Source organism: Lissotriton vulgaris, chromosome 6, assembly GCF_964263255.1.
Source record: "Lissotriton vulgaris chromosome 6, aLisVul1.2, whole genome shotgun sequence".
Lineage (NCBI taxonomy): Eukaryota > Metazoa > Chordata > Amphibia > Caudata > Salamandridae > Lissotriton > Lissotriton vulgaris.
In genome coordinates, this window is record NC_141694.1 from 1292670770 (window position 1) to 1292697462 (window position 26693).

A 26693-nucleotide genomic window follows, 5' to 3' on the forward strand; every position below is an offset into this window, starting at 1 on the left:
TAATCTTGTAATCCTTTGTACTACTACTGTACTGCATCTTGTAATTACTGTGCCAGTCTATCACCCTTTCTAGTTCACTTAGGGAAACTTCCTACATTGCATCTTCGGAGTCAGTCACCTGGCAGCATAAATACAAATGTTTTCATTTTTGTGAAAAAAGTACTTTTTTGTGACATAAATGTAATACAGTTATAACGGTTTTACATAGATCTCTTTACATATGTACAGACCCGCAAGTGAAAATAACCCGCTATCGTTTTAAAATTCTGGAGAATCTAGCAACTACATTTCTGGCATGTTCGTATCAAATACTTAAATATTTGGAGTCTTTTCATACTTTTAAAGAAACTCCTTTTAAATACTCAGTACCTCTAAATATTTTAACTCTGTTCTATTAGAGAGTTACAGGATCAATTGTTAAGAATCATTTTGTTTGGAGCAGCATTCGTATCAATTGATTTTAAGATTTTCTTAAATATCACAGCAGCTTTAGGAGTAAGAAAAATAACTATGGCAACAATAAGGCGGTCTGATCAGTACTAAATACATGTTAAAAACGTTACGGTGTAGTTCACCAATAAAACTACTCATGCTATCATGCCTCTATGCTGGACTAAGAATGAAAGTTAACATACTTTTTTTTCTAAAGATTCATATGCAAGTAAAGTAAAAAAAATATTGCAATGACGAGGCTGCTGCAAATTGGCACAGCCAACGTATCCTCAGCAAGTTAAAAGAGACATGCAAAACCCTACCTCCTCGCTGACACTAACTTTAGGTGTCCATCACAGGGAATGGTAATATGGCAATGCACACATGCAACGTATACCTTTTGATGAAGTGACAGGACCATGTGAGGAAAGCTGGCAAACTGAAAGAGCACAAAGAAAATGAGCTGGCTGGATAGGTGCTGCCACAGAAGCTGGCTGGTGCCCCCGTCGTCAAATTTCTCCTCCGTCTCCGAGCGTTCCATGGCATAGACCACCAGATCGACCAGCTGGTCCTCCAGCACAGGGCAGCGCTGCTTGTGCTGTAAGGCAGAGATCAAATACAGTATTCCAAAAGTTTTGCATCAGGCATTTCACGGAATGACATATTCACACACAAAGCAGAGAAGCATGAAATGAAATTTGAACTCTAGAAGTTCAAAGGATGGCATCCATCAGAGCTGCACCATGCTGCATTTGGGAAAGCCCGACAGTATTTAGCACCATGCAAAAGAAAAAGAATAGGAAACATGAAGCTGCTGCTCTGTAAACTGCAGCTTCACAAATGCAGGAAGGTAACCCCTTTTTAATCTTAATAGTGGGGATGTATTAATCACCAACTGACGAGAGTACATTGGCAAGTTAATGGGAATATACCAATGACATTATTAAAAAGCAGGAGTAACATATGCATCACTGCTGGTTGTAATTTGCATAGACCTTCACAACCATTTGAGAAGAAGATTAGGGAATCTGGGAGTTGCAGGACATCTTAAATGAAAAGGAAAAACATGTTGCAAGTGAAGTAGGAATTTTATTATTAGTTACATAAGGGATACATGGCTAAGTCAACTTCAGACTGGGACCTTTATGATCATAACTGGATCAAAAGTGCAAACAATGTATGTAGCACCAGGTCAAGAGTTCCACTCCTCACCATAATGCAGCTTTCATGGGGGGGTGGGCTGTGTGTGAAAAATAATATAACAAAAAGGACAGGATGCTCTTCAACACCAGAGAATTTAGATGGATTTGGGTCCCTTTCTACAGGCAAACATTTAACTTTTCAATTAATCTGGTAGACCTACCATCAGAGACATGCTGCCTTTACTTGAATTTCTAAAATATTGTTGTGATCCCGATAGTAACAGACTCTGACGCTATTAATGCATATATGTTTATGAATCGGGAGACACACAACTTCTAACCTTAGGAGATGCTGGTTGTTTAACTTTGCCAGGAAAAAGGGATGTCATCCTTGTTAAAAGAAACATACAAAAATGATTGGGGAAAAGATCAATTGAACAGCACCCCCACTCTTTGCCAGCGTAAAATAGTAGAAAGCTACATAATGTGGTGAGCTTTCATAAGGCATGCTGCAAAAGAGCGAAGAAAAACTGTTGGTTCACCTCTTCCAAGAATACACCATGATTACACTAGCCTTACAACAGGAGTAACAAACACCACTAGCAGTGAACACTTATTTTCATCTAAACGTCACTGATGATTATGCAGCAAAACACAAAAGACAAAGACTATGGGCTTAGTTAGATTTCAACATGCAACACTTTACGGTGACCAGGGCTTGAAATTCACTAGTCCTGAGAGTTCATGAGCCTTGTCCAGCACAATGGCAAAGAGGTTGCACATGCTTCTTTTCTTTTACAGAAATTTCCAAGAAAACTGGTGTACAGCGAACTGGCCACAACCCATAGTTTGTATTTCTAAACCGTGCAAGTTAGTATACCAAATGGAAATAAACAAGTCAGATCATGCAGACATGCCACATCTCACGCATTAAGAGTGAACATGGCATCCTTTCTGCAGCATTATTCAAAATATTTTGTCCTAATCATGGCTATTTGTGTTCATAAAGAAAACCATTTTGGCAAGTTCAGAAAAATGTATTTGCGACTACATCAAAAAACAAAAAAACTACCCAAAAACATGTTGAGAAATAAGGGCAAATCTGTATTGGAAAGGTGTTGTTAAAAAAGTCTGCTACATTTTCTCTGTAGCTTGACAAGCAAATTCATGGTGATAAAAAAACAAAAAGCTGGCTAAATGATAGAAAAATAATGCACTTGTTAGGGCCATCTTAGGAGCTCCCTGTCTAAACTGATAGATGAGTTATGCAAGTTGCACATCATCAATGTTTAGCAATATATCACAAAAAATCTACAGAAGTGGTCTGAAGATATGGATAAATAACAGAATGTAGTAATTATGGTGGAGGGTTTGGTGTTACCCGTTCAAAGATTTAAATGATTTGGGAAATCAGGAAAAAAAGTTTCTTAATTAAGTCCTGTGAATGAAAATAAAAAAATCATTCTTTACAGTTTACAGACTATCTACTAAATGGATAGTATTCTAGTTGGTCTGTCTGCTACTGTGGTATACAACATAGAACAAAGGATTCCTTTAGGATAATTTAAGTGAGGTTTATAGATCAAAGGTACAACTAATGCAATTTTACTGTGCAAAAAAGAAAAAAAACACATTTGATAATTAAAAGGTTTAATCAATGAAATCCTTCAGAGCAATGACCTAATCCTAGGAAGCCTGCAGTGAGAAAAATAAATTTAATTACAAAGAGCGTGAGCTGCAGCAGAGCAACAGTCCCAGTGACGACCATCCTTTTTACTGACAAGGCCCCCTTTAAAGTTCTACGTAGGGGGAAATCATACATCAACATTACTAAACAGTTCTGAACTACTTTCAATAAATTACCGTTCATTCATACAAGACTTGTACAGATGATTGCTGACTCCTTGTTGATTCTTGTCATCATATGCAGCTCACTGCTTACACGTTTCGGTCTTAAATAGCACTGCACTGTTAACCACTTTACCAGAGTTGCGACTTTGCCTGTTTCAATGTTGATTTTAATATATAACTCATATAAAAAGGTACTGTTTTCTTTTTTACGTTGTGGTACTGCCTCTCTTTGCATCTGTACTATCACTACTCTACAGGTTTCATTGACTGAACCTTATATTTATCTAATGTGTCTCATTTGTTTGCTCCTCTCATCTTCAAACTTCCATTAAATCAACCCAAAGAAACCCCTTCGTACTATATTGTGTTTTGCCCGGGTTCCCACGTATAGTGGTCAGTACCTTGAATATTGTGTGCCCCATGACAGGCTAGGCAGGCACTGGTTTTGGTATACTGCAAAAAGGCATCTAAATTAAAGCAATCATAAGTATTTTATTACTGGTCTCAGCAGATGGAGTAGGCACACATGGAAGAATATGTAAGCCTTAAGTAAAATGCGATGGAGTCAGTGGTTATTATAAGGTAGCCATCTAAGAGGTTTTCACCAAATGACATTACTAAATTGGTGCTCCTCAAATTGCAATATCTTTGGAAATACCTAGCAGGACCAATAATAGTCATGCTGATAAATGTTTTGAGATGCCTTATTTAAAAGATAAAATATGTTATTGCATTCTCTGTGTTTTACGATCGCCAAGTAAGAAACTATCAGCACAACACCTCTTCCATTTAGAATTTAGATCAAGTTCTCTGGCAGGACCTTAGAGGAGGATTGTTCTTTAGTCCCATTACCGTGAATGAAACAGCAGCCAATAAAGAATAAAAACAAACACAAATCCCATGGCCACAATGCGATTAAATCTAAAAATCACAGGCGAATTAAACCAAATGAGAGCCTCTGGGTCCTATATTATGATTATATATTGTTTTAAAGCAACAACAGCCATGTGCGAGTTTTGTTGCTCAGCAGCCAGTTAATTACCTTTGTCCAATGTAAAGTTATGGCTTGCCCTTCATATTGCAAATTGTTTGTGATAATGAGCAGCTTGCCTTCCTTCTGTTCTCACAACATAGCCTCACCTTGCTACCCGTCATTGGCCTGCCCATCCCTGACACAGATGGCTACCCTGCTCAAACCTCAGAGCATGTGATACAAGTTCATACTAGAAGGCCAGCAGGGGTCTCTGGTCATTTTGCTTTTGTATTCATTCTGATGGAATATAATAGTCTCCATACATTTCAATGTCTACGCTGGCAGGGGCTTTTACAGAGTTTGCTGGTTAGACAAAACTCTTACACTCTTCTGCACTGATTTCTTGAATTAATTTTCTTTCTGGTCTGTAGTGCATCAAAAGGTACAGTCCAATATGGTTGACATTACAGGCACAGCATCATATATACAAGTGGAATACATGGGGGCAGAGTTCTCTTATGCCTTAAATTAAATTATGCAACGGTCAGTGTGCAAAATAGTGTCTAAAGAAATGAAGCCCTTGGGCAAACACCTGTACCCGCTACCTGTGACTGTGCTCTAGCCACCCCACGAAGCAGAGAGGGAGGAATCACCTCCTTCAAAATTCAATACGCAAAGCTACAAAGGAGGGCCCATTTGGGGACACTGATCTCATCAAGAAACTGGAATCTGCGCTCAATACTAACTCACAGAAGACTGCATGCCTACCTCCAGTCAGGTAGACCAAAAGCCATGTCCCACTCTCAAGCTGGATGCGGCTGATGAAATGTTTCTAGGAAGAGGAAATTGACAAGGGATACTTCTATGATGGTTTCCAAAGGAACACTCGAATAGTTTCCTGCTAATGTAATGTTCTCTGCATCAGCAGGTTGATTTTCTTTTCTTGTTATATGTTTGTACAAACCCTTCTTGAAGGAGTATAAACGAACAGCCAGAGAGACTAAGACAACCTTGGACATAGAGGGAAGTACATTGGAAGGGGTCTCCTAATTCTGCTGAGTTATACTATCTGTGATACACCAATTAGACCCCCACCCAATAGGTAGCTCCATAAACCCAGGCAAAAATCTACAAGCTTCTTGATAAAGCGGTTAGAAATTAGATTCAACTTTAGGACTCCACACATGCCAGGATGAACTGTAGGACATCACAGGTTCTGGCACAAAGATAATAGTGGATTTTGCCAAGGAAACAGGCAACCCCCGTTACTTCTTATATTTTGTCAGGTTGAGCGCAGCACATCCACTGTCTTCTAATGAATGTCTAGAGTTTGATTTTCACAGTAAGGTGAAGGTCAACACTCTTGAGGGCGAGAAGGTTTTTTTGAAGCAAGAGTGGTTGCGCATCGTAAGTTCTTTAGGGAGCAGTTTGTGGATGACTTGGGAAGGTTTTTCTAGACCTTAATAGCCTTAGACAAAAACACGAAATCTATGCACAAGGTATTCTCTTCTTGGGTTTTTGGAGGGGTCGGACACAGCAAGAAACAGAAAGATGCTTAAGACACAAGATGATGGGGATTCAGCCAGGTACATTGCAAATTCAGTCCATTCTTTCATTCTAGAGTCTGAGCGCTTGAAGTGTGCATGAAGATTTACTCAAGGCACCAGACATAGTGAGGGAAATACTGTAGGTAAGCCTTTCCCCTACTTCCTATGTAAAGGTGGGGAGGGGGATAATATGCTGTCTGTCAAGGTATACATTCTGAGGCCTGGGTTCTGTAGAGAAGCTCCAGATTGTGTGCTTCTGACCGGCTCACTCCACTGAGACCGTTATTCTCACGGTGGTGGACGAACTTAGGAAGGGGGTGGGCATGGGCATTACTCAGGCCCTGGTTCTTCTTGATCTCGCGGCAGCCTTTGACACGGTTGACCATGATCTTTTAGTCGATCTTGTCAGCAATGCCGGGATCCGGGGCCCGGCTCTTGAGTGGATCCTATCTTTCGTCAGTGATTGCTCTCAGGCTGTCGGTCTCACTCATAATTCCTCCCCCAAAATGGAATTGGCTTGTAGAGTGTAGTAGGGCTCTTCTCGTTGACGCTCCTTTTTATTATGTACCTACTGCACCTGATCCACTCCCTTGGATAAAGGAAGGTCAGCACCTTTAACTATGCAGATGACGTTCAATTGATATTTGACATCAAGCAATTGGCTTCTTCTGTTCTTAATTTCCAACCCACCATTAAATTTATGAGTGGATGAACAGTAACCAACTGAAGCTGAATCACAATAAAACGAGCTGATCCTGATCGGTGGACCAGCCAACCCCTGGGATTCCAATTTCAGGCCACCCGAATTGGGAAACCCCGCACTCCCAGCACGTTCAGTTAAAAGTCTGGGCATCAACAGTGATCTGTTAGTGAAGGCCCAGATTGGGACAGTGGTCTGTTCCTGCTTCTTCCAGCAGTGAAGGATCAGGAGGATTAGTAGATTCTTTACCATAGAAGCTCTGACCCAAGTTGTCTTGGCTCTAGTCATATCCCGCATTGACTACGCCAACTCACTCTACGTGGGCATCCCGGTATATCAACTAAAATGTTTGCCAGACTGATTTACCATCAGCCCAAATGGCACCATGTTACGCCATTAATGGTCAGACTTCACTGGCTGCCAGTAACCAAACGTTGCTCATTTAAGCTGGGGTGCATCACCTTCAAGGTTCTTCATGGCAACAGTCCGGCATTTATATCCTTCCGGATTCAGCGCTATGTTCCTCTTTGAGACCTTAAGTCTTCTCATCTGAATCTGATGGCCATCCCGTCTTCTAAACGGAAGAAACACAGGGTACTCAGATTTGCGGTCCTGGCTCCTCAATTCTGGAATTCTCTCCCCCTGGAGATTAGATCTCTGACCTCTTATGCACTGTTTAGGAAAACAGTTAAAGACCTGGCTGTTCCGATAAGCTTATAACTAAATCTCCCATGCAGCAGTTCTCCTTGGACTCCTGCGCCATGATACCACTTGGTGTACGTGCGCTCAACAAGAATTTTTAACATAACATAACAGTGCTGTGCAACCAAAGTTTAACTGACAACACAAAATCCCATCAGTTTCTCTCTTTAATACCAAGAACTAGTAGATCAAGATGTCAGCAACATACTAAAGACAGGGAGCATTAAAAGATCTTTTCTTCCACCCGGTCTTTGTCCTGTGACAAGTCTACAAGTGTTCCATATCTGCACCATTTACAAGCATTTTCAAGACAGAGGTCGAGAAACAGTTATGGGATTGGTTGATGGAAGGTGAATGGGCGGCCTGATTAGAACGCTAGAATGCTTATCTTTGGGTGCTGAACCTCTGCCCCACCAGCATTTCCTCCATTTTTCCTAGCAGAAACCGACTATCAAGTTCAAAGTTCTCAGGTCATTGCAGCACTTGCTCACCATCCAAGCCCAAGAGTTGAGATTGAGGATAATTTCCTACTTGGACAATATATTTTTTATGGACCGTGAACGTAATGTCCGGTTCAGGGCCTGCAAATGGCGACCTTACGGAGGGTTTTCTGATGAAATATAAGTATAAAGCGAAACAAAAGAGGATGATGGACGGAGCGTTTGAGAAAATCAAACACTCACCCCCAGTCAACTGATCTGGGTATAATCCATCACCATTCTTTAGCTCACTCAGCCACCCCAGTTCAGACATGGCATATGCAAATCAGTCTGACCCTGTGCCTCATGGGAATAGTCCAGCCCGAACTGCCAAGCCATGTCTTCCCTGGACCGGAAACAAGCATCCTGGGACCGGTTTCGGATTCATAATCCTCATCAGCCAGGCTATCTTGAATCCAGTGGCCAAGTGAGCAAGGGACTCACGTCTGAGCATACCCTGCCAACTAAGTATAGCCTTGTTGCCAACAGAATTATGGATTTCTTATGCTTCACTGTAGACTTGGTGAAAGTGTCACTGCAGCTTCCCGATTCCAAACTGGCAGTAACCAAAACATGGCTGAGGCAAGTTCTGACTATCCAACGTATACTTTTGAGGTTCCTGGTCAGGATAGTTGGACATTTGGCTTCCTTCCGACTGTCGATATTCCCCAAATGTCAGCATTATCAACCCCCTCAAAGTCATGCGATAATATATTAAAGGAAAGGTCTATTCTATCCATAGAAAATAAGACGATCCCAGGTAGCCAGATTGGAGATTCAGTGTTGGCTAGAACAGAGGCAGGCCTGGAAATCCTGGGCCATCTTCGGCTCCTTAGTGACTATTATCCTAAAGTGCGATGCTTTCTGAGAGTTTATACGGAAACGGGTAAGAAGAGCTGCACACATCAATGCTCTAGGATTTCTGACCAGCTCTTTCAAACTCCACTGCCTAAAGACAGAACTGGCTGCTCCATTCACCTAAGAACAAACAACATCTCAGCCATCAGGTGCATCATCGGCTTGTGAGGGCATGGAAATATGGATGCCTACAGAATTTGTATGGTATTAGTGAAAGTGTAGCGCATATAAAACTCCACACCAATAATACTTCCTGCATGGCGTACGCTGCTAAAAAGGCAAAAGAATGAACAGGAAGACTTGTGGAACAAAGTACTCTGGACAGGCCATTAAAAAGCTATGATCAAGAATGCACAGAGACAGCCTCAGGACTTGAAGATATCATAACATTTTGCTCTACCTCAAAATACAAAATAAAGAGTGCATCTCAGAAAATAATGAGAGTTACACTAATTTTCATGCAACAAATTTACAGCATGACTACAAGACTAAGAAGAAGAAAACAAAAGGAAACCTGCAGTGAGGACCACAGCAACACCCTACTAAATATTCAACTCCAAGAGGGTCAAGCATGATCTTATCACAATTGACCCAAACCAGACAGAACTCATCAGCATGCTCCTCGGCCACAGATAAGTCCCCACTAAATTCAAGCATTGGATGATCACTGAACTACATAAAAAGCATAAGTGACACAAAAAGTACTGTTTATCTTTTGACTTATTTTGCAACATTGCTGGCTTATGAAAATTACTGAAATCAAGGTTACTGCTCAGCTGTTGACACATCATGAAACATGTTCTGATTCAACAGGATGCAGAAGACACCCTGATGAACGCCAGTCACAGACTGTTGTCTCACTGTTGGCTTAGTCATGCAACCTGAAACCATCAACCTTTCTGTGGCCTTTAGGTAGACAAGTCCAAGCATGTGTTGGAAAAACTATCCCCAACTCTTTTGTAAATTCTTCTGGCAAACCTTATGTGTTCTACCAGGGGACTAACAATTTCTGAGTCCCCTGGAAGTGATCCATGTTTCTGAGATCCACACCAATTAGAACAAGAACCGGTATTTTTATATCGATTTTGAACCATAGAACTTCGCAATCAGGTAAGTACTTTTTTGTAATCAACTTTTTACAAATTTAGCATTGTTAACCAACAATGCTGCAATTCTTGCAAACCAAGCACTCAGGTTGTAGTAAAACAATTTGGAAGTTCAAACACACAATAATTGAAGTAGAAACATGATTTCAGCACATAAAATATAGCGATGTTCATCAGTACAATCCATCTCTTAACAGGTGTTCGCTCCAGAAAAACAGCAGACACGTGTTTCGTCACCAATGTGACTTTTTCAAGGCTTGCCAGGTATCGGGTACTCTCCATGCAGCAAAGATCTTAGTCCAGCGATGAAGAAGACAAAAGGGTTCAGCACTATTCAAAAAATTATATCAATACAATGTCAGCCGTTCAAGAACCAGTGAACACAGAAAAGGATGTCCAGATCATCAATGTGAATTTCTTAAAAGAGTTTTCCTTATTTCATATTTTCATAAGAATGGGAAATTATAGCAGACGCATTTCATCTCTAAAAGAGAGTTCTTCAGGGCTTCACAAAGTAATACAGAGGGTATTCACTATGATGTTCATATAGTTCAAGCAGGTGTCTGAGAATCCAATTTTCGGAAGACTTCTTATATAGTAGATATTGTCAGACGTGGCATGGTAGCCCTTAGCTTCTGTTCTCCTCATTTTCAATTTGAAAACAAGGAGAACAGAAGCAACACCATAAACAGTAGAAGTGATTCCAGGTCTGGAGCCTCTACTAAGTTAAGGCAGATAGCTTCCCCACCTGAAATAATAGATGGACGGAGTCCATAATAAGCTCCCGTCCAGTAAAGTCTTTTCCCGCGTCTATGGAGGCGCAGGAAAAGACCTGGAATCACTTCTACTGTTTATGGATCACTGCAGTATTTTGAAAGAGGGTTCTCATAGTAATTCCGGCTACACACAATTAGATTTCCAACTGTATTTTGTTGTTCAATTGGCTAGACAGACGAGGACCACACATTATCGTGTTCTTTTGGGACATTCTTTTCAACTCGCTGGAATAAGATCTTTTCTGTATGGAGAGTACCCTATACCTGGCAAGCCTTGAAAAAGCCACGTTGGTGACGAAACACGTGTCAGCTGTTTTTCTGGAGCGAACACCAGTTAAGAGATGGATTGTACAGATGAACATCGCCATACTTTATGTGCTGAATAAAATCAGGTTTCTACTTTAATTATCGTTGCGATTGAATTTTCAAATTGTTTTAATAAAGCTGGAGTGCTTGGTTTGACAAGAATTGCAATTTTTTAAACTTGGGGTCTTCTGGCCAATAACTAACTAACACCTTTGGTAGTAGGTTGTTGTCATACCCATGAGCATCAAAATCTTCAAGAATTTCTACCAATACCCACTATTTACTTTGTATATCTCAAGAGGAGCAAATTATTTACCACTACCACCTTGTATATAGTCTTAACCAACAATGCGTTTTACACGAAATACTTTCCTAAGGGAGAAAGAACATTAACATTATACATATACTTGCAATGCATTTCTGTGGGATCCCTTTCGGTTGTGACGTCATAGAGGGACAAGGACCAAAGTTCCATCAGCAGATCGGTTGCATCTGTCCTGGTGAGTCCGGGTGCATAGGTGCTGGACGTGTTTGTAGCATTGCACGCTATGCAGTGGATGAAGGCCACCTGGAAATATGCTGCAAGGGGGGGACTTAGGGACAAGACTGGGAGCTAGGTTCAGGAGAGCCCTGGGAGCACAGGAGACAAGTTGTTTTTCTTGGACCCGGGCGGCTCGGGTGCAGACAGTTTGTACAGTTGGCTGGCTCTTGTGCATCAAGGATGGCAACGCTGGTCAGGACCAGCCAGGGGGAACAAAAACACGACAACTGGGTCGCTCTTGGTGCTGGCCTCTGAGTACTGATGTCCCTCGTCAGCCTGTATTCGGTGATGTTGTTGAAGTCCGGACTGGACTTTCACCAAGATTTGGATCGGCTTTTGGTTGTGTACACAGACAGCTTTTATGGCAAAAATTGAAGGGACAAGGTATCCCAGTTTCCCTTTTAACATCCATCCAACTCCTCTATTCTGATATTTGGGCCAGAGTTCAGATGGGAGACGGCTCAACATTAACGAAGGAAATTTCAACCTTGACTGGTTTAAAACAAGGGTGTGGATTGGCCCCACTCCTTGTTAACCTTTTTTCTTTAGCAGACCTAACGGCCCCACTGAACGAAGTCAATGCACATGCTCCCAAATTAGCTAATACTCAGATTAAAATCTACTATACGCAGACAATGTCATTTTACTTAGTCAAACAAAAGTGGGTCTGCAACGTCTGATAAACAGGATATCATCATACTCAAAAGAAAATGGAATTATTATAAATGAAACAAAGACAAAAATCATGGAGGTTAACAAAAATTCAAGGTCAAAATACAAGCATAAATGGTTCCTTGACAATGAGCAATTATAACAAGTAGAATCCTATAAATATTTTGGGGTATTATTTGACAATAAAGGATCTTTTCTCCCATATAAGGCTGATACGCAAAGGAAAGCAAATACCTTGATAGCTGCATTGAAAATCTTGCAGAAAACGCTAGGAGAGCTGAGTTACCGACTGTTTATAAAAGTAATATTGGCAAAACTTTTGCCAACTTTAAGATATGGTAGCAAAGCGCTGTGCGGGAAAGACACGGAGACCATCAACACTGCGGTGACAAAAACTTTTAAACCCCTCTCATCTTCCTCACAATGCATCTCTGGCACAGATTGGAATTTGGATTAACTAACCAATTATTTGCACTAAAAGGCCATTTTGTTAAAAGTATGGAACAGAATCAAAAATAATACCGTAAATCAAATGTCCCAACTAATTTGGCAGGAAATAAATACAAATAGTAAATCATACGCCTGGAAATATTTACATACTGCAGTTGATGAATACTAAGTAACTCCTACTTGGAACACGTCAATAACTACAGATTCATTTAAAAAATCTATTAATATGATAAGACATTTATCGCCGCTTATGGATAAAAACTCTTTTGCAAAAAGGAAACATGCCTGGCCACTAATGAATGGTTTCACAAAGGTGAAAGCACAACCAAACCTGAAAACCCCATTGTCACTGAAGTACAAGTGTATTTTCATAAACGCTCGTTTTGGTGCATTTCCTGGCTTATGTCATCTTATGCCATGGCTAAGAACAGAGGAACTGTCGCATTGTCATTTATGCAAAATGGGAGAGGAAAACATTATCCACTTGCTGTGTGTATGACCAGAACTGAAAACTGAAAGAAAAACTATTCTTAAGGGGCATTTTAACGCACGAGGAGTTCTAATTTGCAGGCAAGCTTTGATAAAGTGCTTACATTCTGACGATATAACATTGAACTCAGCCTTTGTAAAGTTTTTAATAAGTACTGGATCAAAATTAGACCAGCAGAACTCAATTGATACCTACTGTATGATGTATATTAATATGTAAATAGTATTATGAAATTGATATTATCAAATGTAATCCATTTTTTTATTCATGTTTTTACCACTTAATCGTTTTCACTTCTGGCACGCTTGCCATTACATTGTAAGGTTTTAATTAATCAAACAAAGAATGAAATGAAAATGAACAAGATTTGGTCATGGCATGAGTCCGGTATCCTTATTGGTGCAGGAAACCTCGTGGGGGTCCTGGCATCTTCAGGCTTGGCAGGCACACCAATATGACCTACTTGAGTGGGCTGTCCTACTACTGGGCGGCTATTGCTCGAGGGATCCAGTGGACAGCAGCTGCTTTAAAATGGACGATGCAGTTGGTGCCTGCAGGCAAGTAGCTACTCTACTCCAAAGGAGATGCTGGACGAAGTGCTGGCAATACTCTAGGGCTTGTGGCGGATGCACAGCTGCAGGATGAGTCAGGTTTTTGCAATTGTTGAGTCTCTGTGCGGCAGGCAGAGTTTGCCGCCATAAGTCCATAGCAGTCTTCAGTTCTTGCAGGGGAGGTTCTTCAGTATCCTCCTCTTCTTTTCATTCAGTGGAATCTGAAGTTCTGGATTTAGGGAGCCCCCTAAATACTAAATTTAGGGGCATAGGGGATGGGAGAGTAGTAACCAATGTGTACCTACAATTTGGGCCTGAGTCAGCAGACCCTCATTATCAACACGTCCTGTGAGAAGTGGGCATAACCCTCTCCCAGTTTCCTAAAATCTGCCATCTCCGAGATGGAGGAGTTTTACTAAAGTGGGGCACATCATGCAGCTCACCGTAGGGGTGTGACTGACCCGGGTGTGTTCCAGGCATACTTCGCACACTAATTTCCCACCTGTCCTGGTGCCAAATGGGCCTCAGAGCAGGGGGTTACATCTCCCAGTTCGGCGAGGTTGCTTGAGTCGCTTATCAAAGGCAGCATGGTTTTGAAGCCTCCTGCCCAGCTATGCTGATTGTTAGCCATCCTGTTTGGAGGAGGTGTAAACACCGCCTGCTAGAGCAGGCATTTTTCCTGACTTCTCACGTCCTCCGGGGTTAGAAACGAGTCTGTGGGGGCAGTTTGGACTGGACCAGTCAGTAAGCACACTAGTGGACTGTTAGGTTTCAGGGGATATCTCTAAGGTACCCTCTGGGTGAATATATTAATAAATCAATCACTGAAATTAGTGTGAGTTTATTAATAAGAGATTTTTTACACCAAGGATCTTTGGTTTCAGTGAAGCCATCATGTCACTGGGGAACTCTTAATCACCAGTGCCTAGTACGTATACTCAAGATGGCTTCCCTGGTCACTGGAATTGTCCAAGAGTCGACTTGGAAATCACATGGGCATATATGCTCATGCAGATATGTCCTCATATGTAATGTAATGCACCCTTAGACTGTAAGGCCTGCTGTAGGGGTGACATTTATATTGCATGCAGTGTCTTCAGGCTTGGCACACAGGAAGTGTGCCATATCATGTCTTCACTCTTGTCTTCACCATGTCACGCAGTCTTCAATGGTAGTGTGCACAAGCAAGGTGTGGGGTCCTTTAGGGTGGCACAATACATGCTGCAGCCCTTACAGACCCTCTTTAGTAACCTGGTCCTAGGTACCATGGGTACCATTTACTAAGGACTTACAGAGGTGCTAAAGGTATTGGGCGAAAAACTGAATAGTTTTAGGGAAAGATCTGGCACTGGGGACCTGGGTAGCAGGAATCCAGTGTACTTTGGTCAAGATTGCATCAATTGCCAGTCAAAATGTGGGGTTGACCATGTCAAAAAGGGGCACTTTCCTACACTCCCACTTTCCATTTTTGAGGTTATCAATGTCATGTGTGATATTACTTGTGGTGTACTAGGTTTGGTGATAAGCACTGCATTTGGAAAGTTTTAATTGCTTTCATTACCATAACTGGAAACATTCTGTGGTTTTTCGGTTTTGCATTCAACAATAACATCCCATGAGCAGATGGTGTACGTTAAGGCATTTTTTTTTATAACAAACATTATTTCCTTTTGAGTAAAGAACCATAAGCGTCCTCAAATTTGTTTTTGTTTGAGCTCCATATGGAGCACCTAGCTAGCCTATCAACCAGCAATCATGAAAATCTTTGAGGTCCACGCAGCGGTCTCTGCATGCAGGGCACAGCTATCTCACAGCCATGTAAAGACATCACACCTGCATACTTTGTGAATTCTTTCCAATATCAGCTTCCCAAAACTTTAACTCAAATCTGCTATTTCTGCACTTTTTTTCTGTTGAGTTTTTTTAGCTCCCCAAGAAAGAATAAGGATAATTAAGTACCTCAATAGTGTTCTACTGTTGGCTTCCCAAGAGTGTAAAAAGAATGGGAAGAAACTGGTAACAAGAGTATTTTAGGGATGTACGTATTTTTCAAAGCGTCCTTCCTGAACGTCCTGTTCTCAAGGGTTTAGTCTGAGTCAAACAATAAGAATATGGTTGTCATGCACAGGAAGAATAACACATGAAGTAAACTTAGTACAGAAGAATAAATCTCTTTAAAATGTAAACCAGTAGATATAAACAATGCAGTTTACCATGGCATAACACAGCAGCTTCTCAGGCAGTAGCAGCCCGTATGAACCTACATTCAATATGCACAGATCAGCATAGAAGGGAATAAATATTTTCCCAACTTCAAAGAAGTCAGGACGCTACCTGATAAACCTATAATAAAATCCAAACATAACAAGAGAATTGTCAAGTTCATCTTAATGTGACATTTTCAATGGACAGCCAATGAGGATAACATGCTTTCACTTGTCCACAGTAAGGAAAGTGATTTTCAAAATCTATTCTTGGCTTCACAATATCCTTATGGACAGATTCGTAAACCGTCCAATTCATTATAGCACTTCCAAGTACTTAGAAATTGGCAACTATTGAAAGGCAAACAGCATTTCACTCAAAAAGCTTGATGGTGGCTAAAAAACCAGAGAGAGAATTTGTGATTTCATGTTCAGGCCACTACTTTTAGGTACAACACATCATAGATATAAATTCCCTTTCCTTGTACTGTACACAACTTTATCAATGCTGCACCTGCAAATTTTACCATACTCATACTGATTCTGTAGAACATTAACAAACTTCAATCTCCATATATTGAATTCTGGCAAAACATATTTACATCCTATTAAATCAGTGTTTCATGACATTAAAAGGTCAATTGGTAAGAAACCACACCCTTACTCTATTTCAAATCAATAATTGAGTGGGTGTTACAAGAGTTCTGTTCAATTTAGATTGGAGAACTGCAAAGGAATCTACTTGTAGGTGATCTACAAAAAAATCACAACACAATTTAGGATTTAAAAAATCTACTCTTATCACCCCTGTACTAAAATTCCTGCATTGGCTTCTGGAGGAATATGGAATCATTTTAAAGACTGGATATTATGCAAGAGGCATACAGAAATTCCCTGCTAAATTTTCTTCAGAAACATCCCAAACACCATACCTTCACCGCCATCTAACCCAGTTACTATAAATCTACATGCAGACCTGTGTTCAATCTGAAAACAATGAGGCCAAAACTTTTACGGTACTAAGCCACAAACTGAGTACTATATGACCTCCAGCCTCAGAACCTAGTGAGAATACCGGGAGAATCTGATAACAACCCTCCTTAACCCAGAGGGACAGCATCAGATAAATATTACAAGGGAAGCAAGCCACCCACCCCTTGAAGCTCCAATCTGTAAAAGAATCCAACATTTTCCTCAAGAACAACCATCAATTTAACACTCTGAATCAGACTTATAAAGCAGTCATTTGATGACTTTATCTTTAGGGGCCATTGCTGACTCACCACTGAAGGTCAATCTTTTGTCTTTAATTACAATTTTCACATTCACTGAAACATGCCATTTAGTTATATTTTGAATGCAGTAACAAAAATCCTTCTGGGAGAGGTCCACCATGTGTGACCAAAACATACGTCTCATTGGAAACAAATCCTTACTTTTTTATGTATTAAATGTGAGTGAGAAAGAGTTCTAAAGGAAGACCAGTCATGTTAACGCTGTTGGGTTTCACTTTTTTTTTTTTAACTATACTGTTCTTACAGTGAACCCTAAACGATTATTATAGGCAATTAGAAACCACAACTCTTCAATTCCTTAGTCAGAGATAATTGAACCAAGTCCTTTGGGCCCTTCAGCACCAATAAAATACTAGAAGGGCCTGTGCACTTGATCCTTCATCAACAGCAAAACTAGAAGCCAGGACATATAGGAATCAGCAGAGCAGCCAATAAATTACCTGAAATTATTATAGTAGGGAAAGCCAGATCGCTACTAACCAAATGGCTTGGAGGGATGGACTGTATTGCAAAAAGGGAAGTATTTGTATACACCAACATGGACTGTAAAAACAAAGATGGGCAATATTCAAATGATGTCTTTCCATTCTAAAACCAGTATCACTCAAAAGTGTTGTGTTTATTGATTTTTATGACTTTTACATTGCTGATGACTGTTACTTACTTCACGGTTGTTTCTTCTTTAAACTCAATAAGAATTATAAAAAACAGCATTAGGGCTAATCAGATTGTATTTACTTTTAGCAGAAATTTGGAGTGTGAAAGGGGAAAAAACTAAAAAAAGATAATTAAGATGCTATTTCATTTTGGGGGTTGGTCCAGCCAATTTCAAGCCCTGACCACGTATATGTTCTCTAACTGGAATCAGTGGCTACAAGCAGCCAGCGTACCGTTAGTCACAATACAACAGTAAAGTTGTGAACATACCTGAGAAATGTTCAGGGTCTAGAGCATTGGAGGATGGGCAGGACAAGACAGGACAGAACAAAAATAAAGGAAGAAAAAAAGAAAAGACAAAACAGTGACTATGAGGCCAACCTCAAGGAACCCAAAGTCAGATGACAACGTCCACCTCCCTGACCAAGGACTGACTGTCCTATGGATCTGTGAACACTGGCTTTCAAGGAACACAAACATACTAGAAAACAAAAGAATGGAGTGTCATTTCCTACATGATGGAGACTTAATTTCGAGATAAATCAATCAAAACATTTCTTAGGATGCATTTAGCTACTGGTCTGGCAGAAGGTTTACCTGAGGATGGCCTTATAGGAAAAAAGCAATGCAAAAAATAAATAACGGAAGGTAAAATTTAAATAATTGGGCTTTTGTTTAGAACACCCCTAGATCACACTACAAAAGAATGACAGTACCAGGTCCAATAAACTAGAAGATAGTGGAAAGAAAATCAAATCAAAATTACTGGCTGAATCTAACTGTTTTGTTTAGTTAGCTACAGCAAAGAAAAGAAGAAGAATAGTGCAAACTCAGAGCAGCCTTCGGAGTGTGTTACAGAACACTGCAGTACCTGCTTGTTCAGCCCAAGCATGTTGCAGACCATATCCCTGGAGTAAGGTTGCTCCAGCACATACCGCAGCAAGGCGGTCTGTGGCTCAAACAGATCCTAGGAGACAAAAATGGAGACAGCAAAGTAATTTTTAAAGACTTAGTATCGAGGCATTCAGAGAAATAGCAACGTTAGTGGTTTATTTGTAATCATTACTTGAGACATAGATTCATAACATCTTGTAAACAATGTTAAGCCATAAATTAGATTAATGTAGAACTGCCCAACACTTACATGTGAATCCCAATTTAGTAACCGTGAGCAGTATCTAGCAAGTGTACATAATTGATTGTAACTAGAGATCAAATAGAAAGAGAAGATAACTGGGCGATATGGGCTCTCCGGGAAAGATAACGTAATAACTTTCAGGAAAACTGCAAATAAGGACTACCAGGCTTACAGGAGAAACAGAATGTGTGAGGAATTGCCAAGCAAATTATGAATGAGGACATGCTAGAAAAGTTACAAGTGAGGAATTGAAGGAGAAATGGAAACATAAAAAGGTGTGGCTAGATGAAAGCAGGAAACTGAATCACTGCTTCAGCCTCCCCTCACGCGGTTAACCCCACCCTTCCTGTAGATTTATTTACATTCCCACCTCTCCTCCAGCACTTGAATGATCTCCTGACTTCCCAATTCACAACCTCCTGAACAAACCATTAGGACCCGGGAGAGTGGCAGTTTATACACAGGAGGAAATTAATCAGTGCTTCTGAGACTACTATACTATATTGTAGTCTAGCCCTGAGCAGTACTCGGAAATACTTGTGGACTACTTCTTACAAGATGTACATTTTACACAGTTGACTGATGTCGCTGCTAAAGATTTAGTGGCTTCCAAACCGGAGCAGGAAATACAGCATGCAATCCATTCACTTACCAAAAGGAAACACCAGGATCTGATGGCTACCCATGGTACTTTAAGCTGCATGCAATCCCTTATTAGTCCCACAACTGCTCAAGCACTACCATGCAGCAAAAGACCAGAGATGCCTCCCATAGATGATCAAAGAGGCAATAGTCACTTCTACCCCAAAGCCAGAAAGTGATCCATTAATCATATCCTCCTATGGACCAATCTCCATTTTAAAGACTTACCACTGCAGAGCCTTCCTACCGGGTGGGTCACACATCGGCCCTACTTGCTCATATGATGGATTGGATGCTAACATCCACACAGTGGAGATCTCTATCAAGAAGGTGCGCTCCAAGACTTCCCAACTTCAGTCGCCATTCGCTGCTTATATGAAGGCCAATTCCAGTTAATATAGGAAAATTACAGATGCTCTTCACAAAATATGGGGGGCAATAAGGCTTACACACAATACGAGCAGGACACACATGCCGTTATATAAATGCAGCATACTACAGGGCATGGGCACAGGCTAACTACATGGTTTTATAAAGCAATTCTAGAGCTCACAAGGTAGTCCCATCTTTCGCTTCGAGAACAGAAGGAATCCTCTGAGCATACCTACAATGATAAGGCATGCAGCAGGCTCTGGAATATCCAAGCAAGTTATTCTGTAATGCTGGATTCAAATGTATTCAATTAATACTCTGCATAAAGCCTACCTCGTCCCTTACAAACTAAAATGTATGACTAAACTGTAGCCTGCTGACCCTGATGACAAAATTAGCCCGTTGATTTTTGGCACATGCTTTGAAACTGCACACATCTCCTCCCCTCTTGGAAGGAGGCACTGGCTGTCCTTTCTGTTGTAAGAGTTAAACCGAAATTCGAATATATTGAAGACTGCCTTATGGGTATCTATCCCAGGCCTAAGAAATTCAGGGTTGTGATGATATGTCCTGGCCTCACCCTTATACAAAGCAGGCCATGTGGAGGAGATTTTTGGTGCAAGTAGTCCCCTCACTTTTTGCCTGATATTTGATGCAACTTTGACTAAAGAGCAGTGGAACCCCGGCTAACCAGGACCCCAGTGCCAGTGTTCTTTCCATAAAACAAGACACCAGGTCACTTGATCCCCAAGAGACCAGGCCTTTAGCTTCTCTGCAAGTTCCTAGTAAGTGGTATCTCTGGTACCTGGGGCCTAGGTACTAAAGTGGGTCCTTAAGAGCAGCAGCATATCATGTGCCACTCTAAAAGATCTAGCACCAAACTCATATAGACTGCCACTGCAAGCTCCGTAACAAGGTGCACCAAAAAGTCAAAGCACAACCTGGCACACACTTGTGTGTCATGTCCCCTAACACTGCATGTAATATTTGTAAGTAAACCCTAGAGTAGGCCTTACAGCCCATAGATATGGTGCATTTTATTACATGTGAGGACTTATCTGCATGAGCAGATATTCCCCTGTACTGGCCAGTTCAATTACTGACAGCACAAGTGATCACAGAAGCCATTTAAGGTATGTACTGGCCACTGGTCAAAACGAGTTTCCTAGCTACATAATGGCTTTGCTGATACCTATGGTTTTGTTATCAAACACTTCCAATTAATAAACACACGCTGATTTCAGTGGGTACCAGGGTAAGGCCTGGGATCTCAAAAAGGCTTGATACTTTGAATGGAAACAGACAGGGCACCGAACCAAGGACCACTACGGTCCTAAAAAACTAGTTTACCCCGAGACGTTGCAAGTGTAGTCTTTTAGTTCGATTCATCAGATCAGGAAGTCCTTGTAGCTTTAAACTGGAAAGAGAGGCCACAAAGTGAATTGAAGATTACAGATTGTGAGAACGTGCCATCTTCTTGCATGGTATGCCCCCCCACTTTTTGCTGAATTGCTGATGTGCTTTGACTGAGTGTGCCCTGGGTTCCTGCCAATCAGGTGCCCAAGACCTGTGTTCCTTCCCTAAAACTGTGTTCAAACTAAAACCCAATTGGTATCTCAGGCCACATGTCAGGCCCTGGTGAATGGTACCCTAGGTACCCAGGGCATTGTGACCAGAGAAGACCCCTGAGGGCTGCAGCACTTATTGTGCCACCCTTGGAGGCCCTGTGTACGAACGTATGTACAGATTCACGTACACACACACGCACACACACACACACACACACACACACGTACGTACACACACACACACACGTATGTACGTACACACACACACACACATGTACGTACACACACACACACACACACACACACACACACACAGAGCTTTTGCAGTCTGAGTGTCCTGGTACAGAACTAAACAAAGAGTCGAAATGGCACACATCCCTGTGTACCATGACCACAAATACACTAACCTGGCATCCATCAGTCACCTCTCTAGCTGGGTGCACTATGCCAGTGGTGTGGGCACAGGTGCATGAGCCCTGTGCCCCTGCAGTACCCAGGGCCATTCCTGGGCACTGTAAGTGCAGTGCTGTCATTAAGAGTGTATGGCGATGGGAGGTTGTCATTATGACAAAGTCTGGTACACAAAGTCGAGAATGTGAGACCTTACGCGGAGAACCAGCGGAGCAGTGTGGAAGCTGCAAACAGATTGCGGGAAGGTGAATCCGACCGAATTGGCTCCAAAGCACCATGAAACGCCCTCAGACCACACACACTTGAGGAGCATGAACCCCACTGAGGCATGCCTCATAATGACGGGACCCTGAGCGGCGGCACCGCATGGAGGATTCTACGGGAGACTCAGGAGCAGTTACTTATGAACAGTCGAGGGGCTATAGTGAGGAACTGCTGGAGGGCCCACGCCGACAGGAGTGCTAAAACCACAATCCAGAGAGTGCCAATTTCCCCCCCACTGGCCATCACAACAAAGTTGTGAGACAAGGACAGTACTCCGGCACCAAGGGAGAGACAGGCGTCATCTCAACCCAGCAGTACAGGCACAGGAGGAAGGACCCTGCAGCGCATAGGTTTGAGAGTATATCTGTAAGGCAAGCCAAGCACACAACTCTCTGTAATGGTGTACAGCTCGTGGAGTGAGACTAAGTGAGTAGGCCCCCCTGGCCCCCATTCCACGGTAGCAGCAAAACAGCAAAGCAACCGGTCGGAGGTAGATAACCCGAAAGGCGGCGTGTGACTCCCTTCCACACGGACGGGCAGCGGTGAGTACTACCGCCTACCCACGCCACTCAACACAACATTGATTGTGGCCTGTTGCGATCGGGGGGTTAGCGTGGCACACATCAGATGAAGCTGGACAAATATACCTGCGCCAAACGTCCAACTGATCTGTTGGAGCACGTAAATGCTCGGGCATGGAGTCCTTCCAAGCCGGCGACACCAGAGGTCATGTTGCAGGACATTATGACTACACTGAACAAAGTACATACCTCCCTGGACTCCCAAATAGCATCGATCTCCAAAGAACTCTCCCTAATACGAGCAGATTTTTTTAAAAAGGCACGTGAGTGTCGGCAGTCAAAGTTACAAAGGCAACCCTCACCAAAGACATGGCAGCTCTGCAGCGCAAAGTGCGGCACCTTGAAGCAGATTACAATGACATGGCCGCCAAAATTGACGATCAAGAAGGGCGCTCGCAGCGCAATGACATCAGAATTATTGGGGTGCCATAGTAGACGGGGGGACCTGCTCTGGACCTATTTATTGAACACATCGTCAAGAATCATCTGCAGCCAAGGGGATTCTCTGACTACTGCTCAGTGGAAAGGGCCCACCGAGGTCTGGGAGGCAGACCCAGATCAGGCACCCCTTCCCGGCCCATTCTGGCCCGCATTTTTTTATTTACACGACCATGACTTGATCCTCCAAACAGCTTGAGTCACCACTCCACTGAGACTCGACCATGCCACAGTAAAGAAAATTCCGGACTACGCGTCTGAGGTGACAAGGCAGAGCCGCAGCTTCCTTGAAGTGAAGAAAGAACTGAGGAACCGTAAACTAAAGTACTCCATGCCATTCCCACCAAAATTAAGAGTTGAGGATGGGGCAAGACTTGGTTTTTCACGAGACCTGCGGAGGCTCAGGAATGGCTAGAGGGATGGTGACAACCATTGAGTTAAGGGAGGACAAGAAATTCAATCGCCGTTCACAGGATGCGACTTTACTAGAGTCGGACGAGACGAGTCCCGGAGACGATTCCACTTGGGCGAGCAGTGGTGGGTGAGAAGGCCCTCTTGCTCCCTAGATGCTAAGACTGGGAGTACATTCTCAACAGCACAGTACATAATGGCCAGATTGACATGCATATAGACCCGCCATGATGAGACGGCGTTCTAAGACCACAGTGCCAAAATCAGAGGCCCGCACAGCCAAGGTGACTCAAACCGACATAGACAAATATCAGACTACTGTAGACTTTGTTCCAGTTTGCGCTGTTCGCACCACAGGACTATTCTATAATGCTAAGATAAGTTTGCCTGCGAATTACGCTACGGGTAAGGGGAGGCTCCAGGGGAGTTGCTGGTCTGCTCTCTTCCCCATGCAAGTACTAAGGTATGGGAAACAAGCATTCTGCGTTGTTGAGGAGGCGGGCAGTTTTAGGGCAGTCATGCAGGGAAGGGGGTGGGTAAGGGAATAGAGTTACTGGGTTCTTATTCACTATATTTTAAATGTTCAAAACAGTACACGGTACGAATTCAATGATTCTGCACAACAAATCAGATACACCATCCAGCTAATCTTCCTTCCATAATTACAATATATGACTCTGCCAGCATCATCAGGTGACACTGCGATGCCCCACCCTACAGCTGGACCACCTTTCTCAATTCTTTCATGGAACGTAAATAGCCTCAGTTATAAAATAAAGAGAAGGTTGTGGAGGAAAGTGGGTTTCTATTGCAGTAACCCCCCAACTTTTTGCCAGACTACTGATGCACTTTTACTTTATGTGCCCTGGGTCCCTGCCAATCAGGTTCCCAGGGCCTGTATTCTTTCCCCAAAACTAACCCAATTGGCATCTATGGCCACAGGTCAGTCCCTGGTAAATGGTACCACAGGGCACTGTGACCAGAAAAGGCCTTTAAGGGCTGCAGCACTTATTGTGCCACCCTTAGAGGTCCTGTACCACTACACTCGCACGCTGCCTTTGCAGGATGCAGGTTTTGGTACAAAACAAAGTGAAGAGTAATGGCACACATCTCCGAGTGCCCGGCCTACAACCCACTGCCCTGGCATAGGTCAGTCACCCCTCTAGCTGGGTGCACTATACTAGTGGTGAGGGTACAGGTGCGTGAGCCCTGTACCCCTACAGTATCTAAGTCCATTCTTAGACATTGTAAGTGCAGTACTGCCATAAGAGTGTATGGTGCTGGGAGCTTGTCATTACGAACTCCACAGCACCATAATGGCTACATTGAAAACTGAGACGTTTGGTATCCAACTTCTCAGCACATTAAACACACGCTGATGCCAGTGTGGGATTTAATGAAAAATGCACACAGAGGGCATCTTAGAGATGCCCCCTGAAAACTAACCAACCACTAGTGTCCAGGCGGAGTGGCTGCTTTCAGCTGCCACCAGCAGACATTTTTCTGTACCCCTGGGCCAAGAGCCTGCTGTTCTCTGGGGCCTGAAACAATGCACATCCTTGGACAAGGTGCCATGCCTCCTCCCCCAGGATGGGCAGGGTTCGCGAAGGGGAAGCTTCAAAGGCTTGCCGCCTTTGTGAGCTTTCCCTGGCCACTGGCCAATTGCTTCTTGCAGCAACTGGTCCCTACTGGTTCTGACTCCTACTTTGGGCGGGAAAAAACAAGGGAGGAAGAGAGGTGTGCCCACCTCTGCCAACTCCACCCCTCAGGTAGGGGAGGCGAGGTGAAGCACAACTCTAAGTCCATGCCATCTTGAAGATGGGGGGGGGGGGCTGGGGGGGGGGGATTGGAACTCAGCCAACCAGGGACAGGCACATACACCCCTCCAACTGGAGATTGGCATAATAGGGGGTGTACCCACCCTAGGGAAGGGACCCAATGGTCCCTGCCTTTTACCTACCTGTAACACCCCTAAATCTAGTATGTAGGGGCACCCCTGAACCTTGCTTCCTCAGATTCAGACACGAAACAAGAAGAAAAGAAAACAGACCAAACAGCCATGCAGCAGCAGCTAACAAGAGGAAGACGCCCACTGAGTTGGCCCCAGCCCTACCTGCCTGTCTCCCCCTCAAACCTACTCCTGAAATCCCAGTGTGTCCTGCAGCCAGCAACCTCAAAAACCCCAGAGGACCTACCTGCCTTCACTTCCAAAGACTGTTTCTCCCGTGAATACCGGATTTGTTCAACTGCAACCTCTGGTAGCAGCTGGAGACCGTGAATTCACCCCACAAACACCGCAAGGAGGTCATTCCGGCGATCCTAAACCGAGATCCGCTGACCCCAGACCCGACTCAAGCCTCCAGCCGACGCCTCTAACCTAAACCCAGAAGGACCCCTAAGCGCGACCAGGAGCTGGTAAGAAAATCGGATCCCAAAAGGCACCCCTGCACCCGAAGCCACACACGGGCCTTGTGTGCCCAAACCGACGGTGCCTAACCAACCCCTAACTTTCCAACTTACCTCTCGAAGTGGTGGTCGCATCCAGAAGTCCTTTGTCTCTATGCCTTGCAGTGCTTTTCCAAACCGAAAGTTCTCCATTTGAAACAACCATGGCACCCGACCTCAAAACAGCACCCTGCAGCCAGCCGCCCTTGAGCCGCTGAGGGTGCACCTTTGATTCTAATTTGTTTGCCCATTTGCCCTGAGCTAAAGTCCAGGAGCTTTGCTCCCATAACCCAGTGGCCTGCTTGCCAACAGCCACCAACTGGAGGCCCCCTATCTGCCAATGGATAACGTTGGGCCTCAGCACTCTGCACCCGGCCACCCTAGTGCCGCTGAGGGTGTAACAAGAGTGCATCCTTGACCCTGGGCGAATCCTTGTCCTAATTCCAGAACCTCAACTCCAAAGACCGATTACTTACCTAAAAACCGATAACCATATTTTCCTCAATAGGATAACATTGACTGTTTTTCTGTGAAAAAGTGTTTAAGTGTAGAGTTTTGAAACCTAAAGAAACTCTTTAAAATTGTACGATTTAATTAAAACTCTCTTACTCACCTGTTTACAGGATATGTCCCAGTGCTGCATCCAGGCATACAGCACAGTAAGAAAAGTAATCCAAAAGTAACGTACTTG

At 43.0% G+C, this 26693-nt stretch overlaps 1 protein-coding gene across 4 annotated transcripts in view; it reads right to left on the bottom strand.

The window, feature by feature from the left end:
- MED23 (mediator complex subunit 23) overlaps window positions 1–26693 on the bottom strand; it is a 583151-nt gene that overhangs the window by 395326 nt on the left and 161132 nt on the right. For 2 of the 4 annotated variants that reach the window (XM_086927428.1, XM_086927427.1), the window contains exons 10-12: window positions 18604–18699; window positions 18003–18020; window positions 830–1030 (exon numbers count right to left, since the gene is read on the bottom strand). In XM_086927428.1, the coding sequence (XP_086783554.1) occupies window positions 830–1030; window positions 18003–18020; window positions 18604–18699 (315 nt within the window). The remainder of the gene's footprint in view (window positions 1–829; window positions 1031–18002; window positions 18021–18603; window positions 18700–26693) is intronic. The other 2 variants (XM_086927430.1, XM_086927429.1) reach the window with 1 other exon arrangement.